A 19394-nucleotide genomic window follows, 5' to 3' on the forward strand; every position below is an offset into this window, starting at 1 on the left:
TTATATTCAGCATGTCTTACTTGATACTACCTCCATGTTCCTGAACTCATTACCAACCCTTGACTTCTCATAACCCCACAACAGTATAGTACTCATTATCTTGTATTCTCACTAGCCTGTGAGGACTAGCCTTTCTTCCTTATCAATTTATTATTGTTATCATCATCATCATCTGGACCTCCTTTCCCACCGCAGGGCAAGGTGAGGTGTAGCAGCATCCAGACAGCCCAAATTTGCCCAGTCCATCAGGCCATGCTTCCATTCACTCACAATTTAAGCCCCTGGAATCCTGGCTCTATCTGATACACCAGTAACATTCACCACGTACTGTTGCTCATTTCTCTATTAATTTTATTTTTTGGTTCAGTAATCTGTTCATGTATGCCATTTACGCATCTGTGTCGACACCTGAAAAACATGAACAACATACAAGAAGAAGTCAGGTATAATAGGCAAAATAAATTGCTAAGGAAGGGATAATAATAAACCTTAAACAGAAAGGATACAGTCCATAGCTCCTTTAGATCATCATGAACATGTATTTTTTTTGTCTAATTTCCACATCACCTTTGGGCATTTATTCTCATTGATACTGATTGGTAGTGCTTCCTCTTTGTAATATATCTCTTACCTGAACTTGTCCCAGGTTTCTGTCGGTTTGCATCTTATTTCACATACTTCAGTGGCAGACAGAGACAATACTATGGCTCTTCTTCCTTGACACAGCACCTCTTTGTGACTAGCATCATATTTTGTTGTTAATCTGGTTACAACTCAGCATTCAAGATGAAGGGATGACAGTTTTAAGCCAAATTAAACTAAAAAGGACATACTGTAGTTTGTTTCTGCATATGGCACATCAATCTTCTAATCCATGATAGAGTATTCCTTACCACTATCCTTGTTTTCTTAAGTGACTTGAATCCTGACTTCTCCCTTGTCTCCCCTCACAGCTCATGACCTCAAAGCCCCCTCCAGCATCACTGCTAGGTTCATATACTTGTTGACATTTGAAGCTGTATTGCGCCTCTTCCTTTGTGATAAAATTTGCTTACAATACAATAATGTGCTGTTGTATATTATTTATGTCATTTTAATATCATTATATTTGCATAAGTCATGCTAGAACCAAGTAGTGCACTAGATGCAGAATTAACAGGCAAGAAAGAAGAACACCCATACCCATATTCCGGACCGAACTCAAGAAATAAGGGAACAGTCCCACAATCCAAGCAATTTGAATGTCCGTCACCTCTCTAGTCTGACATCCCGCCTCTCCAGTCCAACACCTATGCTCCCCCTAGGTTTGAAACGAAGATCTCCTGGTCTTCCCTTCCTCCCTCCATCCCCTCTCTTCCCCCCCCCCCATCTCTCCTCCATCCCCTATCACACCACTGCCAGGCATGTCTCCCTCCCCTCCCCCATCCCTGGTTGTCTCCTTTTCCATCCTTCCCCTCCCCCGCTTGTCTCCCGTGTGTGTGTGTGTGTGTCAGAGAGAGTGGTGAGTGAGTGAGTGAAAGATGGGGGGGGGGGAGTAGTAGGGCTGTTTGGTTTTCTTGCCTCCTTCCCTGTGCTCCCACCCTCCCCCACCCCCACTTGTCTCCCTCCCCCACCCCTGCTTGTCTCCCCATCCTCCTGCCCTTCCCCACCCCCTCTTGGCACACTGCCAGCAGCCTGCCTGGCTGTTCAGTTGCCCTGAAGCATCTCAACACCGCACATCCCACCATTCTACCCTCCTGCATGTGATGTTTGACATGCCATTTTTTAGCTTTAGTACTGTTTATAAGGATAATAACATTACCTGTAGTGCTTCTGTATCAGTCTCTATTGATTGAAGTTTATGAGAATTTGTGTCTGGAACGCATCTCTGGCTTTTCTTCAGTATCTTATGGGAAAATCTGTTTTGATATCTGACATACTTCCTGACTGAACACTCCCACTGGTACACAACACTGCCAGCTGTCGGAGTATGGGTGTACAGTAAACTCTCACTTATCTGGCGTAATTCAGCCAAGCCCTCTGCTGGTTAAAGCAAAACGCTGGACATTTCATGGTACCCCCCACTGGCTTATTATTTGTCACTGAGCCGGATATTGCGTCGCTATCCATCTCGAACCTCTATCCTAAAAGCTTTTCCTTAAGTAAAAGATGAAAATTAAGCATAAAATACAATAAACATGATACAGTACAGTAATACAGCACCAGTTGGCTACCTTTTATGAGTCAGTTGATACACCTTAACACCGGATATTGCATAGAACCGCCGAGTATGTCCTGTTTTGGCACCAGATATTGCTTTATTAGGGGTTAGCCAGCAGCGCTTTTGGGTAATTGCGAGTTTGCTTTACCAAAATGCTTCTTTAACTGACAAGAATATGGTCCTTGGTGTGTTCAGGCTTTCCCATACCTCTCTTGGCCTGTCCTTGTTAATCATACAGTCAGCCATCTCGGTCTTCCAGTGTATCTAGTTCTGTTCTTTATATCATACCCATCATTTGTCCTTCATTTATGCAGTCATGTATCATGACGGGGGAACAGTTACACCTGTCTTTACCAAATCAATTGTGAGAAAGGTACAGTTATCTTTAATGTTATATTTACAGCCAACTTGTACCATCATATTTAACTAATTTATGAAGTCCTGATCTGTACATTCCAGTGCTGTTCATTTGTAAAACATGAAAATGTCCTTATATTTTTCGTAGAATGAAGAGAAACATTCATTTTTTTTCATTCATCATCCAATCCTACTTTGCCCCATGAGGAGCGTAGGAGCCCGGGGCTAGGCAAGTTGGTCCTGACATTTAAGATGAGAGTGACCAGCCTCAGTCATCCCTGAGTGGCAGTACGTGAGCAACAAACCCCAACCATCCCTTGGATATAAACCTTCACCAGCTCAGTCCGACTGGAGTGCCGTAATTACCCACTAAACCACCGGTTCCAAAATTTGGTTATATGGTTACCACCCAGCATAGTAAATGGTTTCCTGGTGTACAGGAAACCATTTGGCTTGTCACTCAGTGTAGAGTCACCTACAGGCAGAAGGAAGAGGAAAGAATGAAGGAAAGAAAGACAGAAGAGGGAGTTAGTCACCCGTAGGCAGAAGGACGAGGAAAGAATGAAGGAAAGAAAGACAGAAGAGGATGGAAGGAAAGAAGGATGGAGGAGAGGAAAGGGCAGACACCCAAGAGCAGCATTACATCGAGTGAGTGGATGGTGAGCGCCCCCACCTACCATGAATGAAGAGAAACATGCCCTGTAATCAGTTTTGAAAGAAGCTTAGTCAGAGATGACTAAATGAATCAAGGTGTTAACTCTATTTTGGCAGATCCTGTTTAATTGCCCATATGGAGTATGTTGTTGTTTGTCATGTGGTAGCAAACATCCTTCGATATTGCTCCCAAAACTTGAAACATACCCTTCTCAGTCATAAGTTAATGTTATAAAACAATTTTGTTATATATGATAAATATTGTACATGGATGTAGGTGGAATGAGAAAAGTCCAAGTTTATGGTTCTCTTTATACTGTACTTAAATCTGGGGGTTTGTGGTTCATATCTTGTGTCTGTGTAATATGTACAGTAATATGGGGTGTTGATAAGGTATATTTATTTTTTTATTAATATGATTTCTTCCAATCATATTTCACCCGTGCCTGTTGCAATACCAAGACAAGGTACAACTCACAAACTATCCACTATGCCTACAGTGTAATCAGCCCCCCTAAACCACAACACACTTACCTGATGCATCACATTATCTCAGCACAGACAGTCCATTAGCATAACCTCAACAAAAGACCTCTGGGAGAAACTGGTTAAAGTTTCCGGTTTCCTGCAGTTCACTGAGTTTATGTCCAGATGAGCCTGGCGTATCTCTTCAATCCTGTTTTCCCCCAGCCTTACTCTATTATTTATTTTTTGTTACTGCTGATCTTAGTGCCTCATATTCAATTATGTATTTCTTAGTTTACTTGTTACCCCCAGCCAATCTTACTCAGTATAGGGGAAATATTTTGTTGAGTAATTAATGAAGGATTCTGGCAGTTTGAATGCTGAGTTAGTGGGAGTGTGGCTCATTCAGTAAGGGAAACTGGTTAATATCTCATTTTGTCTGTATTTTTCTGGCTGTGGGCCCTATCTCACCCCACCTTGGGGTGGGAAAGGAGGTCTAGATGACACTGAATATGTAACCCCTCCTCCTCATCATCATCATCATCCGGACCTCCTTTCCCATCCTAGGGCAGGGTGAGGAGTAGCAACATCCAGACAGGTGAAATTTGCCCAATCCAGTTGGCCCTCTAGTTTGAAAATTCTCTCCAGAGTTAAATTATCTAAAGGTTGCAAGATTAGATTGATAAAATGCATCATCATAGTGAAGAGGATAATGTTACTCTTGTATTCTCTTCTCTATCAATCATTACTGTTTGACCTTTTCTAAAATCTTGTTCCTGTTTTGACCATCCAAATCACTCTTTGACTCCCCTGACTTTTCGTAGCCTACTCTTGACTGTGTTCTTCGTAAGCTGTACAAGCATCATGTTTCTGTATGTCTGTTTAAATAAAATTTTGACAGGGAAATGCATATAAATGTTTTGTCTTAAATCTAGTTACCCACATGTAATGTTTGTTTATTGCTGGCTGCATTTGTCCCATTTTCATTGTTGGTATTGTTTAGGTAATAGATTGATGGCTACCTTGGACCATGGGAGGTACTACCATAGGACTCTGACATGGCTACAAGCTTGGTACCTAGCTGCAGAATCATAACACATAAACAGAAAACTCAGTCACAAGTAAGCAGTCAGAATCCAAGTCAAGATTCACACATTGTCATAAATCTTTTAACACTTCTTGTTTTTTTTTCAAAATAGTTCCCATAACTGTTAGGAAGTAATTAACTTGTTTTGACACTTGGTATAGCTTCCACTACATTGAAAACAGCTGTACCATGGCCAGCCCCAACATGAAGACACCTTAGGAAGAAACATAGGATCATTTTTATGTATATGTACAGTACAGTAATAATTTTCCTGTGTATGATAATGTATGATTGGTAAAGAGGGAGAGGAGACTTCATAATCAATTTATCATTGTAGAAAGATGGAAGTAGAGATAAGTCAAGGCAAAAGTGTTTTTTTTATATTTATCAGCAACAAGCAATGTGATAAAAGAATGAAAAATGAACCTTGAAGGTGTGTATGACTAGGGTGTGGCCTTCATACTGTGATAGTTGTTGGACTGAGTCTAGGTGATAGGTAATGTGAAGTGTATGTGGATGATTATATTTACCAAATAGACCCAGGATTCTTGGGGCTTTAATGACGAGTGAATGAACAGTCCAATTAATTAGTCTTACTGTTGGTTAGTTCTTTCTCTCTTAGGTTTTCTTGCATTGTGGACCCTACTTAATCCAATTCTTAGGTGAAGAAAACAGGTTGGTTGATGAGTTTTACTGCAGTCTGTGTTAAATATGCTCTGCCATGATCAGTGCATTGAATTCATTAACATACTTGTTCATAAAAAAAACATCAGTGTATCAGCTTTGTCTTAAACTAGTTTTACTGCTTGATGTGAGAGAGAATGCACTGATGTATGAGTATGTCAAAGATATGGTCAGAATCTCATAGCAATGCCACTAAGAGAAGGAATCCCACTCCATCACCAGTGCCACTCATACAGTTGGCTCACCACACACTTTTCTGCCCCTTTTTGTGTCCTCCCTTTTCATTTCATTGTTACCATGTCGTTCTCAACGTTGTATATCATGCTCAATGACATTCTAAATTCTGCTTCCATCCACACTCGGTCAATAATACCTCACCAGTCCACTTGTGAGGAGGGGACATCAAGACTGTAATTAATGTGTAACACTATTGTTATATCAGCAGCCAACAATATGAAGAAATTTGAAGACAATATGGTTGTTGTATTACCCAGTCTGATTATGCAGACCTATCAACCACAGGCAAACAACTGAATGCAAGGTCACCCAGCACAGTGCCTCACCACAGCAAGGCACAGGAATCAGTACAGAGGTTTGGTTCCTCAGTGAGTGCTGCCTTTGCATCTGCACCCAGTTGATGGGTATGACAGTAGGCTCCACATCATCCCATTATTTATGTACAGTATATGGTTGCTGCCAAGCATTGTAAATGTTTTCCTGAGTTACAGGAAACCATTTGGCTCATCACTGTGTAGAGCCACCTGAAGAGGAAAGACATGTATTAGTGCCACAAAGGTTGGGGTAAATAAGAGAAGAAAACAGTGTGAGTGGATGATGGGTGCCCCCGCCGACCACAAAGATAAAATGGTGGTGGGATCAAACACCACCAGGGAAAAAGATCAAGAGAATATTGCTTGATCTGTGAAATACTAGGAAAGGGAGAATACAGCCACAGAAAAAGACATTCCCTCCAAAGTAGAAGAGCATCGCAAGGGGGGTTGGAATACAATGGGAGGCTTGAAGAAGGGTGGTGGGAAAGGGGGTATGGGAGATTGAAAGATTGAGGTAAATGGGTATGAAAGGTGAGGTGGGGTGGGATGCAGAGGTTGGGAGGGGGGTCGGGAAAACAAATGGAGTTGAGAATTAGATGTGGGGTGAGAGTAGAGGAACTTGAAGAGGGGACTTGGGTACTGCAAATATGGAATATTAATATTTCCTGTATAATGATACTGTAAGGGTCTCTCTCTCTCTTCTTCTTCTTTGCTGTCCTTGTCTCATTCTAGTAGTTCAGTTACTCTTCTAGGAGCTGCCTAGCGTGGGCTAACCGGCCTACTGCAGCAGTTATCCTCTCTTATGTTCAATGTTTCTTATGTTCTGTCTCCGGAGTACAGTATTTACATTCCTATTCATAGTGCTTCTATATTCTGTCACTCAGGGAAAATTACCTTACTGAGGAATTGGAACACGATTTAGTTTATAATAACATACTAGGTGAATCACACGCTTATCAGGTAATGTATGGGTTGAGAAATCTTATAAATGTACCAAAAAATCCGAAAAAATTAGCAGACGAAGTTACTGCCAAATGTTTACATTTAGTGGGCCAGTGGCCCTTGCCGCTTTGGAGCCTTTCATTTTATCAACTGGGAGAACTACTCCGTGCTTCCAGCCAGTGACAGCCTTAAAGTCAACACCAAGAGCATTTTGTTAATAATTTTACTCGAAACGTACCAGCTGGCTGCCCGTTGACTCAACTTGGCTGCCCCTTAACCCATTACATTCATCATCTGGTATGTTGGCTAAGGCCCGATTCACACGACCCGTTTTGGTTCCAACAGGCAGTCTGGCGGCTAGACGCCGTCAAGATTTCTTACATGCATTCTAATGTAACTGTTCACATGACCCGCCAAGCTGACGGCGGCAGCAGTCCGTCAGCCGACCGACACGTCACGGATATCTTCTTGAGAAATCCTGGTCAGATAGCTGGCGACTTGACGCCGGCTTGACGGGTTGGTGATGGCTCATGTGAACAAGGATACGTAGCTTACCCATCCATTCCACGACTCGCTGTTACCGCCTATGTCCATTTAGATAACACATACAGTTAATTGTTTGGCATCACGGACGAAAGGTTGATCTAACTTGTGTGTTCTTATTAAGAATTATTGGATATGATTAACAAGAAGTACAGTGATAATCTACATAAAGATATGATATGGAAAGTGACTGGTGAGGAAGTAAACAAACCAGGTGTCATTAGTTTATTATACAAAAAATTATAACTCATAATCTTTGCAGGTAAAATTCACTGTTTTTTCTTGCTTTAATACAGGATATGCTGTATCACTTCCAAGGTAGTGCTCCAGCAGGACTACTGAAAAATTTTACCTTATCATCTGCCAGTTCTTTATACAGGATCCAGAATTCTCCCTCAAACGTTCTCATTTTCAGTGACTGGTGTACCCACAACCTTTTCCTTTTTCCACAAACTTTTTCTTCCTCCTCTTCTTCATTAGTAGAGCAATTGCCGCCAAATTCCTTAGAGACTGACTGGCCATGATCCTCACGCAACAATGAGCACACACACGATGCTGGATGGACCAGGAACGAGTCATGTGAATATACAACATTCTGACGCCGTCAAGCCAGCGGACTGCCTGTTGGAACCAAAACGGGTCGTGTGAATTAGGCCTAACGTGTTACGATAGGTAGACGAAAGGCCTATTTGACGTAATAGGCTGCACTTGATTGATTGAAAAATTTAATGTTAAGGTTAAACATGGTAGTTTCCTTTTGAACTGATGATAATATGGTCAGTACTGGTTCAATGGAGAGTTATTTCTGAGAAATGATGTAGTTTTACAACAGTTCCCCTTTGTTGGTGGGATTGTGTATATTCTAGGCAATCGTGTGGAAAATACCTTTTTTTTATGTTGTTGTAGCTAATACCAGACTTTAATTTTAACCCATAATGCATAGAGTGCAGTAGTAGCACTGGTTGTAGCCCTTGGTTCATCTGAATGTGAACCCAGTGGACTGCATGCTGAAGTGATGTTTTTACAACCAGTCAACAGACCTTCCCAATAATATTGATGTCACTATGTTAACCTGCCGTGTGCCAGTGCTGTTTTAAAACGGTCTGACATAATTCCACGGCCAGTGCCAGTGCCATTTTAAAACGGTTTAGAATAAAAAAAATTCACCGTGACTGCATTTTTCAAGATTCGTGGGTAAATTTGGCAGGCATGTATGGTAACTGTTCCTCTACCATCCCCCAGGCTGTCAAGACCATACACTCACTCGCTCCTTCCCTCACGCTTGCTCTGTCTCACTTTGCCTGTGTGCTTCACCCAGTGCTGTACATAGTGAAGGCATTTTATAAATATTTTCCTGTAAATGTAAGTTGTAAATATTTTCTTGTAAGTGTAAGGACTATATAGTGAAGTCAAGTTGTAAATACCTTCTTGTAAGTGCCAGGACTGTATGTAATGAAGTTAGGTTGTACCTGTCTTCAAGTAGATGTAATATAATGCATTCACAGTGAGAAAGATATGCAAATTGTGATAGATGTTGAAGTAATAAGTAATCAGAAAAGTGTACTGAACATTGCTATACCTTCCCAGTATAAATATCTGAGTTTACCTTACATAGAAAACGGCTTTCACCTACGTGGTGAGCGTGAGAGAGCAGATATACCTGTATACAAGTATGCTGGACTCGATAAGACCCATTTCCAAGCTTCGGTGAGTATTTTAATGGTGAAATTCGTTGTTTTCACATCAAAATCTAGTATTTTAGCCAATAAAAAAAAAAGGTCGAAAAATGGCCAGCAGGACCCATAGGGCTGAAAATAGCTGGCACGTGGCGGGTTGAGGTGTCTCTCTTCAGATCTTCCATAATGCAAAAGATGCAGTAATAAATTGCAGTACATATCACACACTTCATTCAGACATACCTTATGGTACTTGCATTGAATGGGTTAACCCAGCAGTGCCCAGGCTTTCTGCGTGTGGGACTTTGATGGAAGGTTACTTCACATCCCCTCTGCTGATCGGCTTATTGTTGCAAAGCTCACAGGACCATTTGCTGGAGATCATCTCTTTATTAACTTTAGAAAATGCCTAATTCCATCTTTTTAAAATGACCATGGGCATTACCGTAATGGTTCATTCTGCATGCTTTACTAATTATGAATTATTTTGCTTTCAGATCAGAGGTTAATTGTGAAGTATGAACATGTCAGGTGTCAATGCGCTGAGGCTTGCAAGAAGACCTGGCCCAGGTACACAGTTGTCACTTACCCCAAGCTACAGACACAAGTCACCATTTAATCATCGCAGCCTCTCCACATCCCGTCACATGGCCGCCGCTCAAACAGAGGTGCATTAAGGCCTTCATGTCAATCTGTCCCCAGTTGCTTTGTCCCTACTAATCTAACCATATCAAGCTTCTCTGTATCCTTCTAACCCCTTTCATGGGTAGGAAAATGGATTGGGATGGTGATGAAGATGATAGTGATGAATTGTCCCTTACTGGTGTGCAGGAACTAGTAAAGTACAGGGAGATATGACTTTTAATGATGATGATAATGATGGTAAATAATTTTCCCCTATTTTTATGTAGGAACCTGCAAGGGAGAGGGAGAGAGGCCTTCGTATGCAAGCCTGGCAGTGTGCAGGATATGATGGGGTGGGAGGCCTGAGTCTGGCAACGGTGAGGATACCCCCGGTTCTTCGCCCTAATGATATCCTTGTCAGAGTCCACGCTGCCTCCGTCAATCCTATCGATGCTTCTCTCATCAGTGAGTTAATCCAGGAACCAACTAACCCCTTCTGCCAATTGATGATATTATTGGTAATAGTCTTCACACTTTCATACTTTCTTCCTACTTGAAGAGTGGAGAGGAAGGGTGGGAATTGAATGCATTGGTATTTTGATGAGGAGGGGTATGGTAGACTGAGATGGTTTGGACATTTTGAAAAGATGGAGGATGATGGTTGGGTGCGAAGGGTGAGAAGTGTGAATGTTGGGGGTAGGGCTGCGATAGGCAAACCAAAAAAAGACCTGAGATGAGGTCAGAGTGTGACCAAAGGGATAAGGGACTGAATATGGAGGCCGGCAGAGATGGAGCAGTGTGGAGAGCCGCCATTAGGTGACCAAGACCAATGCATGCAAGCTTGTTGGAGCCTTTAGAAACAATGCAGTATGAATGTTATGATTTCTTTAGGTGGGAAAATGGTCATGATGATGATGATAAGGTTGATGATTGATGGTAATTCATTTTCTTGTAACTGAACAGGTGGGTATGGGAGCCAGGTGCTAAACATGCTTCGGTTGGCTGGGCAGCTGGAACAAGGCATTGTAGACCCCAACTTCATAGAGTTCCCTGTCACAGGTATGTAACTGCTTCAATGCAAAAACAAATTTCTGATTTTATTCTTGTAACCTTATAGTCCACCATCACATTAGCATCAAGATCATAAGTGAAAAAAAAGTCTTGATGTTCCTTGATTGGTAGCACTGTTGCATCTTTCTGTTTTTTATTACTACACCCATACCCCGACATCTGGCAGTGTTGTGTACAATGGCATATCAAACATCACATGCAGGAGGGTATCAGGGCATCTAAACAGCCAGGCAGGCTGCTGGCAGTGCACCAAGCAGGGGTGGGGAAGGGCAGGGGGATGGGAAGACAAGCAGGGGTGGGGGAAGGAGACAAGTGGGGGTGGGGGAGGGTGGGAGCACAAGGAAGGAGGCAAGAAAGCCAAACAGCCGCACTAACCCTCCCCCGTAGTCTCACTCACTCACTTACTGCTGTCACAATCACTCACTCACTCACTCATCACACACACACACACACACACACACACACACACACACACACACACACACACACACACACACACATGGGAGATAAGCTGGGGTGGGGGATGGAGAGGGAGACAATTAGGGGTGAGGGAAGGCAGGGGGACAGGGAGGGAGACATGCCTGACAGTGCTGAGTGTGGTGGGGGTTGGAGGAGCAATGGGGGGGGGGGAAGAGAGGCGATAGAGGGAGGAAAGGAGGACCGGGAAAGCCTCACTTCAAACCTAGGGGGAGGTGAGGTGTTGAACTGGAGGGGTGGGATGTCAGACTAGAGAGGCGACAGACATTCAAATTGTTCAGATTGTAGGAATGTTCCCTTGTTTCTTGTGTTCGGTCTAGCAGAGCGCCAGTTATCGATGTGCTGGATGACAGGGTATGGGAGTACTGTACTTCAATGGTCACTGCTCTTCTGAATTATCTGCTTGCATCCCTCCTTCATTATGGCAGGCACTGGCACATAGCATCTGTCTTGCAGCAAACTTGCTCCCCTTTTCTGTCCAGCTCTCTAATGCTAGAGTTAGGCGATACTCCCAGTCCTTAACGTATGCAGCAGGTCTATTCTGAAACTGTCTACCTCTGTCTGCATTTCCACTTGCGTATGACTCTCAGTCCAGGCAATGTGTCTACAGTAGGCACCATGATTCCCCCCCCCCCCTCATGTGCTCGACTCTGGGCATAGGCTTTACAGCCCACTCCCAAGGCCCAGTAGTCCTCCTGCATATCATACACCTCTACATGTCATCACTTGGCGCTAACACCCACCGTCCATATTGAATACATGCTAGGGCTGTCTCTTACAGGACTGGTGTATTGGTATTAGTAGGGGTATTTTTACGACATGTCAGCAGGTCTTCTGGTAGCTTGGTAAAGTCTGCTTTACATGAAATTCAAATCCTTAAACTGTTCCCTGCCCCAGTGGGGATTTGAACTTGGGTCCGGTAGAACCGCAGGCCACCTTTCTGCTGATTGAGCCACCACCTCCCTTCCCAACAAGTTACCTTATTAGTTTCCTCCTCACACACCTCCCGTCCTCCTTCTCACTACCGAATTTCTCTCTCTCTCTCTCTCTCTCTCTCTCTCTTTTTCTTTTTTTTGAGGGAACAGTTGTGCAGGTATCTAGCCTCTGGTTCTTTCTTCCATGTTTAAAAAAAAAAAATGACAATGACTTATTAATTAATTTGGGTGCTGTATAAAAAAAGGATTGTGAACCAATATGACATTTCCTTACTGTTTACCAGTACTGTACTGTATACCAATACCAAACAGTGTACAGGAAACTCTGTTATCCATCATTGCAATATCCAGCCCTGTACAATATCTGACGCTGCTGGCATGGCTCTGTTAAAACAATATCTGGTGAAATTATGCAGTGTCTGGCAAAGAATGGGACGTAACTGGCGGTTCTGTGATCTATGCAATATCTGGCATTGAAGTGTATCAATTGGCTCATAAACGGTAGCCAACCATCACCATATTACTGTACAGTATCATTATTATATTGTATTTTATGCTTAATTTTTATCTTTTACATATGGGAAAGATTTTAGGAAAGAGGTTCGAGACGGATAGTAATGCAGTATCTGGCTCGATGCCGAATATTGAGCCGATGGGGGGCACTATGCAATATCCAGTGTTTTGCTTTAACCAGTGTAGGGCTTGGCTGAATTGCACTGGATAATTGAGAGTTTACTGTATCATCAAGCTCAAGCTAATTGCCTTCATGTTATCCTCTCCATGGGAGTGGTTTATGCTATCTTGGTTAAAATTACCCATATCTGGCAGTAGCTAAAATGAAGTTAAACTGTTGCAGGAGGGCGTGACTTTATGGGAGAAGTAGTGAGTGTAGGACATTGTGCAAGTGGAGTGAAAGTGGGTCAGCATGTGATGGGTGTGGTCAGTCCTCAGCGCCAGGGCAGCCATGCAGAATATGTCGTCACACCAGCATCAAATGTTAGTATGACCACAGTGTTGAGTATAATGTTAAGGTGTCTAAATAGTCTGGAATCATAGGGCAAAATGCTAAAACTGGTCTGCATTTAATGAGTGTATTTGTGGTTTGTGCAGAGAAAATTCAGTTCTTTTGCATTTGTTTATAATCAGTGCATATAACACCATCACTGTTGATAACATTGGCAGTGTAATTGCTAACTAGATATCTCTTCAGTATTTGTGTATCATTCATAATAGTGGATACATTAAACATCTGTCAGTACAAGATTGCTGATAATCCCTTGCCAACATGTGTCCTCATTTCCATATTTTTTCCTTCATCAATGATATTCACAGATGCCATCCTTTCTTCTTGTGCTTTTGTGTGTGTGTGTGTGTGTGTGTGTGTTTGTGAGAGTGTGTGTGTGTGTGTATGTGTATGAATGTGTGAGTGAGTGAGAGCACCTGTGTTTCATATTGTCTTTGTATAAAAATATTTCATGTAGCATCTTCTATTGCCATAGCTAACAGGGAAGTGTTGGCAAAATATTGATCATGTTCTGACATTAGATTCATGTCAAGATGCACCTGGGGACACAACAACAACCACCATCTTCCCCAGGTGTGCCTTGTACCCAAAGGTGTGACAAATGAAGAAGCAGCATCAATACCTTATGCAGGACTTACTGGATGGAGTGCAGTGGTCATATCGGGGATGATGAGGCCTAACGCAGCATTGGGAAAGAGGGTGTTGGTGTTGGGGGCAGCTGGTGGGGTAGGATCCTTCCTATGCCAGCTTTTGTCAGCCTGGGGAGCTCAGGTTAGTGATGATGAGTTATTAATGCTCATTTTTTATTATTGTAGATCGCCAACAGTTATGATATCATTATATCCATGTTGTACATCACTATTCCTCCAGTGTGAAAACAAATCCATTATAAACATGAGTGTGAGTAAAATCATGTGGAAGTAGCAAAAACATAATACTGGAACAGTTAACATTATCATATTTAATGGGTTAACTGCCTTACATAAAACAGGTATATCGCTAAACTGAATGGATTATCTGCTTTTGTACACAGGTGACAGGGGTGTGCAGTGGTGATGCCGAAAATTTGGTGGCAGGTCTTGGGGCAGAACCATTAGACTATCGCGACCCGGGAACCAAACAGATGCTTGTAAGGGATGGAGGGTAAGATTGGTTTGTTTGTTTTTTATCACATGCTATACTGTCAGGCCTTGCTATGTGATGAAGGATTAGAATGTTGTATGAGAAGTTCTGCGTAACCTCACTGAGTGATCTAGAGAATTGCTATAGCGATGGTCGGAGCCTTTTTCTTTTTTTTAATCCACATGTGTGTATAATTTTCACTTTGTTTCCTTGTGAAAGCCAATTCTTCTTTTATACTTTTTTCAGTCACTCTGTAACCTAGTTATCATACTTCCATTAATAGCTGTTATGTAGAATACTGCTGTATATTCAAGGATGGGGTAAGGTAATAACACTTTAGTTTGTGATGAGGGTATGCAGTTTCACTTTACTTTTTAACAGTACTGCCTAAATAATTTACAAAGACCAGGTACCTACAATAAATGTCTGCCACCTAAGGGAATGGAGGATGGTCTCTGCACAGCTACAGTATATAAGGCCTGTTATGGAAGCATCCGACCTTAGGCTTTAAAAAAAAAAAAAAACAGCTAACCTGTTAAGCTAGGGCACTAATCCTCCTCAAAGTAGGCCCCTTCTGACTTGACACACCTAGCCTAGCTTTCTTTCCACTGCCTGAAACAATTTTCAGAGATGGTGTTCGATATCTCCTGCAGGTGCGTCATCGCATGTGTCATGATCTCTTCTCATGGATGAATGTTACTTAAGACATGTTGGAGCGTGCAAATCACAATCCAGACTTTCTGAAGACTCTTATCTCTGGAGATGAGACATGGGCTTTCGTGTACAACCCAGAAACCGATGTACAGTCGTCCCAGTGGAAGTGTGCAGGGTCACCTCGGCCAAAAAAAGCACAACAGGTCCGCAGCAAGGTGGAATGCATGTTGACAACTTCTTTTTTTCGACTACCATGGTGTTATGCATCACAAATACTTACAAGAAGGTCAGACTGTCGACAAACATTATTACATGACGTTATCTGTCATCTTCGTGACACACTTTGGCAGAAGAGACCAGACCTTTGGAAAGCATCAAGTTGGAAGCTGTGCCATGACAACACCCCTGCCCATTCTTCTCAATTAATTCAGGAATTTTTGGCGAAGCACAACATCCCTTACTTCCGGCAGGCTCCCTACTCACCAGACATGGCTCCATGCGACTTTTGATTACTGTATTCCCCAAGCTCAAAATTCCGCTGAAGGGTTCCCAGTTTGAGATAAGAGAAGAGATCATGAATGCGACGAAGTACCTGTAGGAGATACCGAAAACAAACTATGAAAAATGTTTCAGGCAGTGGAAAAAATACTGGTCTATGTGTGTCAAGTCAGGCGGGGCCTACTTTGAGGGCTCTTTATTTCTTTAGAGCCTAAAGTCAGATACGTTTTGAATAGACCTCGTAGTACATTGACACACTTCTGCAAATTCCCATGATGCTTAATGAACATACAAGAACACAGTAGCTCCCCAAATTCCTCATTGGCTGATCTTTGCTCCCCTGGTTGTTATCTCTTGCATACCCTCTGCTGCAGGTTGGTTATTTTCTACCTCTGAGGTAGCACCTGGCATACAGTTTTTATACTTTTTCCTTTTTTAGGTGGGTGGCCTTTGATCAAAAAAATATTTCCATTGAACCCATGACATAATTGCCTCACTATAAAATACACTGCAGTGCGATTGGTTGTCAGTTGGCATAACCTCCTCGAATAGCAAGGCCTGACTTTATTATGTTTGTTGAGTTTTTGCTGTATTTTTTGTTTTTGTTGTGTTAGATTATTGTAACACAGGAATTAAACAAATACCTATAGCTGATCGAGGATGTTTTGTTTTTGTGTGTGTGTTTTTTTACTGTATAGTGATTTTTATGGTCATACCAGTAGATGATTATGATCCAGGAACCAGACAGGTGCTTATAGTTGCTGTAGATTAAGACTGTTAATATCATACTGACGGATATATTCACTTAGTTCTTTTTCATTGATGCAGATTGAATAGATACACTGTACCTTTCATATCAGTCTAGTAACAGATATGAATTTAAATTTCTCTCATCCCATGCCATTAACTGATATAATTTGTTCCTTCTTAGATATGATTTGGTTGTCAACTGTTCCGGTAGTGATGATTTGGAGTACCTTGAGGCTCTAAAGAGCTGGATGGGGGCATCTTATGTTACTCTGTCACCCCCACTTCTCACCAACATTGACAATTCTGGGATAGTTGGTGGCTTAGTTAAGGTATGCATTGATAATTGAATGGAAGGACAAAGGAAAGTTGTGATTTTTTAGTGTAAAACTGACAGGAGTAGGAGTGAAGGAACTCTGCTGACACATTCCTGTACAGGCATACCTTGGTTTAATGATGCAGTTGGTTAAGTAAAAGCCCATCGCTAGGTGGGTACTGTACCTTGGGGTAGATTTAACATGTAAATATTAGGGATGTGTTTTCGAGCCTTGGGTTTCCCCCAAACCAAGTCCAAACCCCACCCAAATGAGTCCAAAAACAAGTTTCTACCTCACCTAAACCCCCAGATAGCTTTAAGACAAGCTAATCTAGGCCTAAAAGGAGTTTATAACACCTAAACCCAAAAATAAAATATGAAAATTATCAAAAATAAGTCTGGAAAAATCAGACTTAGTAAACTGTACCCCAAAATGACAATGTTCACCCCACCTATGACTAGAACATAATAATCTAAATCTAAAAACAGTTTATAAATCAACATAAACCCAAAATTGAAGTCTAAAACATCATCAAAAATTGGTTTAAAAAAAAAAACATCGTTATACCAAGGTTTGGCCATCATTTGGTGAGGTAGAGTGGTATTTCTATCCCCATCGGTATGCCAAGGTGTCACATATAGGGGTATCGTAGCTTGGGGTTTGCCTGTACTCTACTCCCATCATATGTAAATGCATTTAGTGAATGTCTTGTAATATCTAGGTAGTGTGAGGAGCAAGGATGGAAGTTTAGATGCTGATATGTGAAGAAAGGGTACTACAGGGAAGGAGGGCCACATTTTCATTGAGGGTGGTGATGAGGAATAGGGAAGTGAGCACAGAAGTAAAAAAAAACTTGCATGACAGTCATGTGATCCTTTTCAGTTGTGTTGAAAATGAAGCTTGAACTCTGTTTGAAGGACCGAAGTCCAAAGTGAGAGGAGTGGAAATGAGTTATCAGTGTAGCATGACGAGTTACTTGGAGAGACTGACAGACAAATGAGGAAGTTCAGAAGCATTTTGGTATTGATGTGATCACGTGGATGTGCTGGCAAGTGTAAGAAGTACCCTGCGATGGTTTGACCATGTGGTGAGGATGGAAAATCCAAGATTGAATGGGAGAGTGTATGTGAGGAAGGTGGAGGGAGAGAAGATGAAGGATGAGTTTGAGGGTTTGGGTGGAAAGGTACAGTGTATGAATGAGGGTGGTGTGAGATGAGGGGAGGACAGCCTGATGGTGAAGGACAGGGTAACATGGAGATGGTTTGTTTGTGGTCACCCTTGGAATTAGGCTATCAGGCTATAAATATTGTAGACCGAGTGAGTGCTACGACACCTGGAACTGTTCAAATAGTGAGTGTGTGGGTGAGTGAGTATGTAGCCCATTTCATTGCTCATACTTACCATAGTTTTCCCTCAGTCAGATTTTTTCTTGCTCTCTGGATCCTACATCACCCCATTCATGGGTGGACAAAAGAGATTAAGATGATCATTTATTTCCCTGTTTCTGCAGAGTGTGAGAGACGTGGTTCAGGGTAATGCCAGATCTGTATCTCAAGGTCGATTATACAAGTGGGCCTTCTTTATGCCTAACCCGAGTGCCCTCAAACACATCACAGACCTAATGGCAAAACACAGGGTAAGTCTTAAAACTTGTGGAGATGCCTTTTCTAATTTATTTTGATTACCTCCAGATGATTTTATTCAGCTTGGGGGAGACCTTTCAAACTGAAACGGTTGCACATAGCTTATTTAACCCCTTCTCTACAACAGGTCCTTCTGAGGTTGTATAAAATTGTCTGGAGATACTGTAGCACAAATGTTTATGAAGTACAGTACGTCAGTGTGGGGATTCTGTACAAGGAAGCATGGCATGATTTAAATTAAATGAATTCGTTGTAATCCATGTCATGTTCCAAACCTTACTGGTGGTTGAACTTGGCTTCCCCCCCCCCCCATCGTAGAGGGTGAGGAGCCCACTTGTGTTGATATGCACCCTAGGCAGGCAGCTGCAACACCCACCAGGAGCCAGACTTCCTCATATTTCCTGCGCCTTGCCTTAGTTTGACCCAAGTGAGGCAATGTCTGCTACAAGGTGCCGGTTCCTTGTATGATGCATGTACCGTACCGCACTGTACTGGTAGGATAGCCCTACCAAAGCAGTTGCTGACTTGTGGTTAATGGGCCAGCTCCACCAAGTAGGCAGGGTTAAGCAACAACAGCAGCAACAACCCTTGCAGCTCTGTTAATCAAAGGGTACAAGAGAATGTGCTTAGCTGATGTGCCATGATACAATTGTTATTTTCATGATAGATTGTCCTGTGTTAATTTCTCACTTTTTTTTTTATTCCCCCAGATCCGTGGTGTCGTGGACAAGATATTTCCCTTTAGTGATGCTCCTGAGGCATATAGCCACGTGATTGCTGGCCATGCACGAGGGAAGACCATCATCACCATGCAGTAGCCACACTCCACATCATACACATCCTTACCATGGTGAAATCATGTATAATGATGACATTTTGAACTCATTTCCATATTACATACCTCTTTGAGAGAGGTGAAGTCAGTGAATGTATAGCGAGGTTGGATGGTGAGGAATTGGAAAATGTGAGTACGTTTAAGTATTTGGGTAGTGTGATGAGTAAGGATGGAGGTTTGGAGGGTGAAGTGCTTGAAAGGGTACAGCAGGGAAGAAAGGTTGCTGGTTCCTTGAAAGCAGTGATAAGAAACAGGGAAGTGAGCATGGAAGTAAAAAAGTTACTACAT

The 19394-nt window shown here is 42.2% G+C and overlaps 1 protein-coding gene across 1 annotated transcript; it reads left to right on the plus strand.

The window, feature by feature from the left end:
• The first annotated feature begins 7382 nt into the window (after positions 1-7382).
• LOC145418010 (NAD(P)H oxidoreductase RTN4IP1, mitochondrial-like) lies at positions 7383-19167 on the plus strand. Its single transcript, XM_080286547.1, has 10 exons — positions 7383-7697; positions 9657-9827; positions 10071-10248; positions 10747-10842; positions 13123-13262; positions 13864-14061; positions 14324-14433; positions 16496-16643; positions 18139-18264; positions 18982-19167. Exons 2-10 carry the CDS (start codon positions 9678-9680, stop codon positions 19087-19089), a joined length of 1254 nt encoding a protein of 417 aa, XP_080142673.1. The 5' UTR covers positions 7383-7697; positions 9657-9677; the 3' UTR covers positions 19090-19167.
• Positions 19168-19394: the final 227 nt, after the last annotated feature.

This window comes from Coenobita brevimanus, chromosome 112 (genome assembly GCF_032717465.1).
Source record: "Coenobita brevimanus isolate Jiangsu-jjx chromosome 112, ASM3271746v2, whole genome shotgun sequence".
Lineage (NCBI taxonomy): Eukaryota > Metazoa > Arthropoda > Malacostraca > Decapoda > Coenobitidae > Coenobita > Coenobita brevimanus.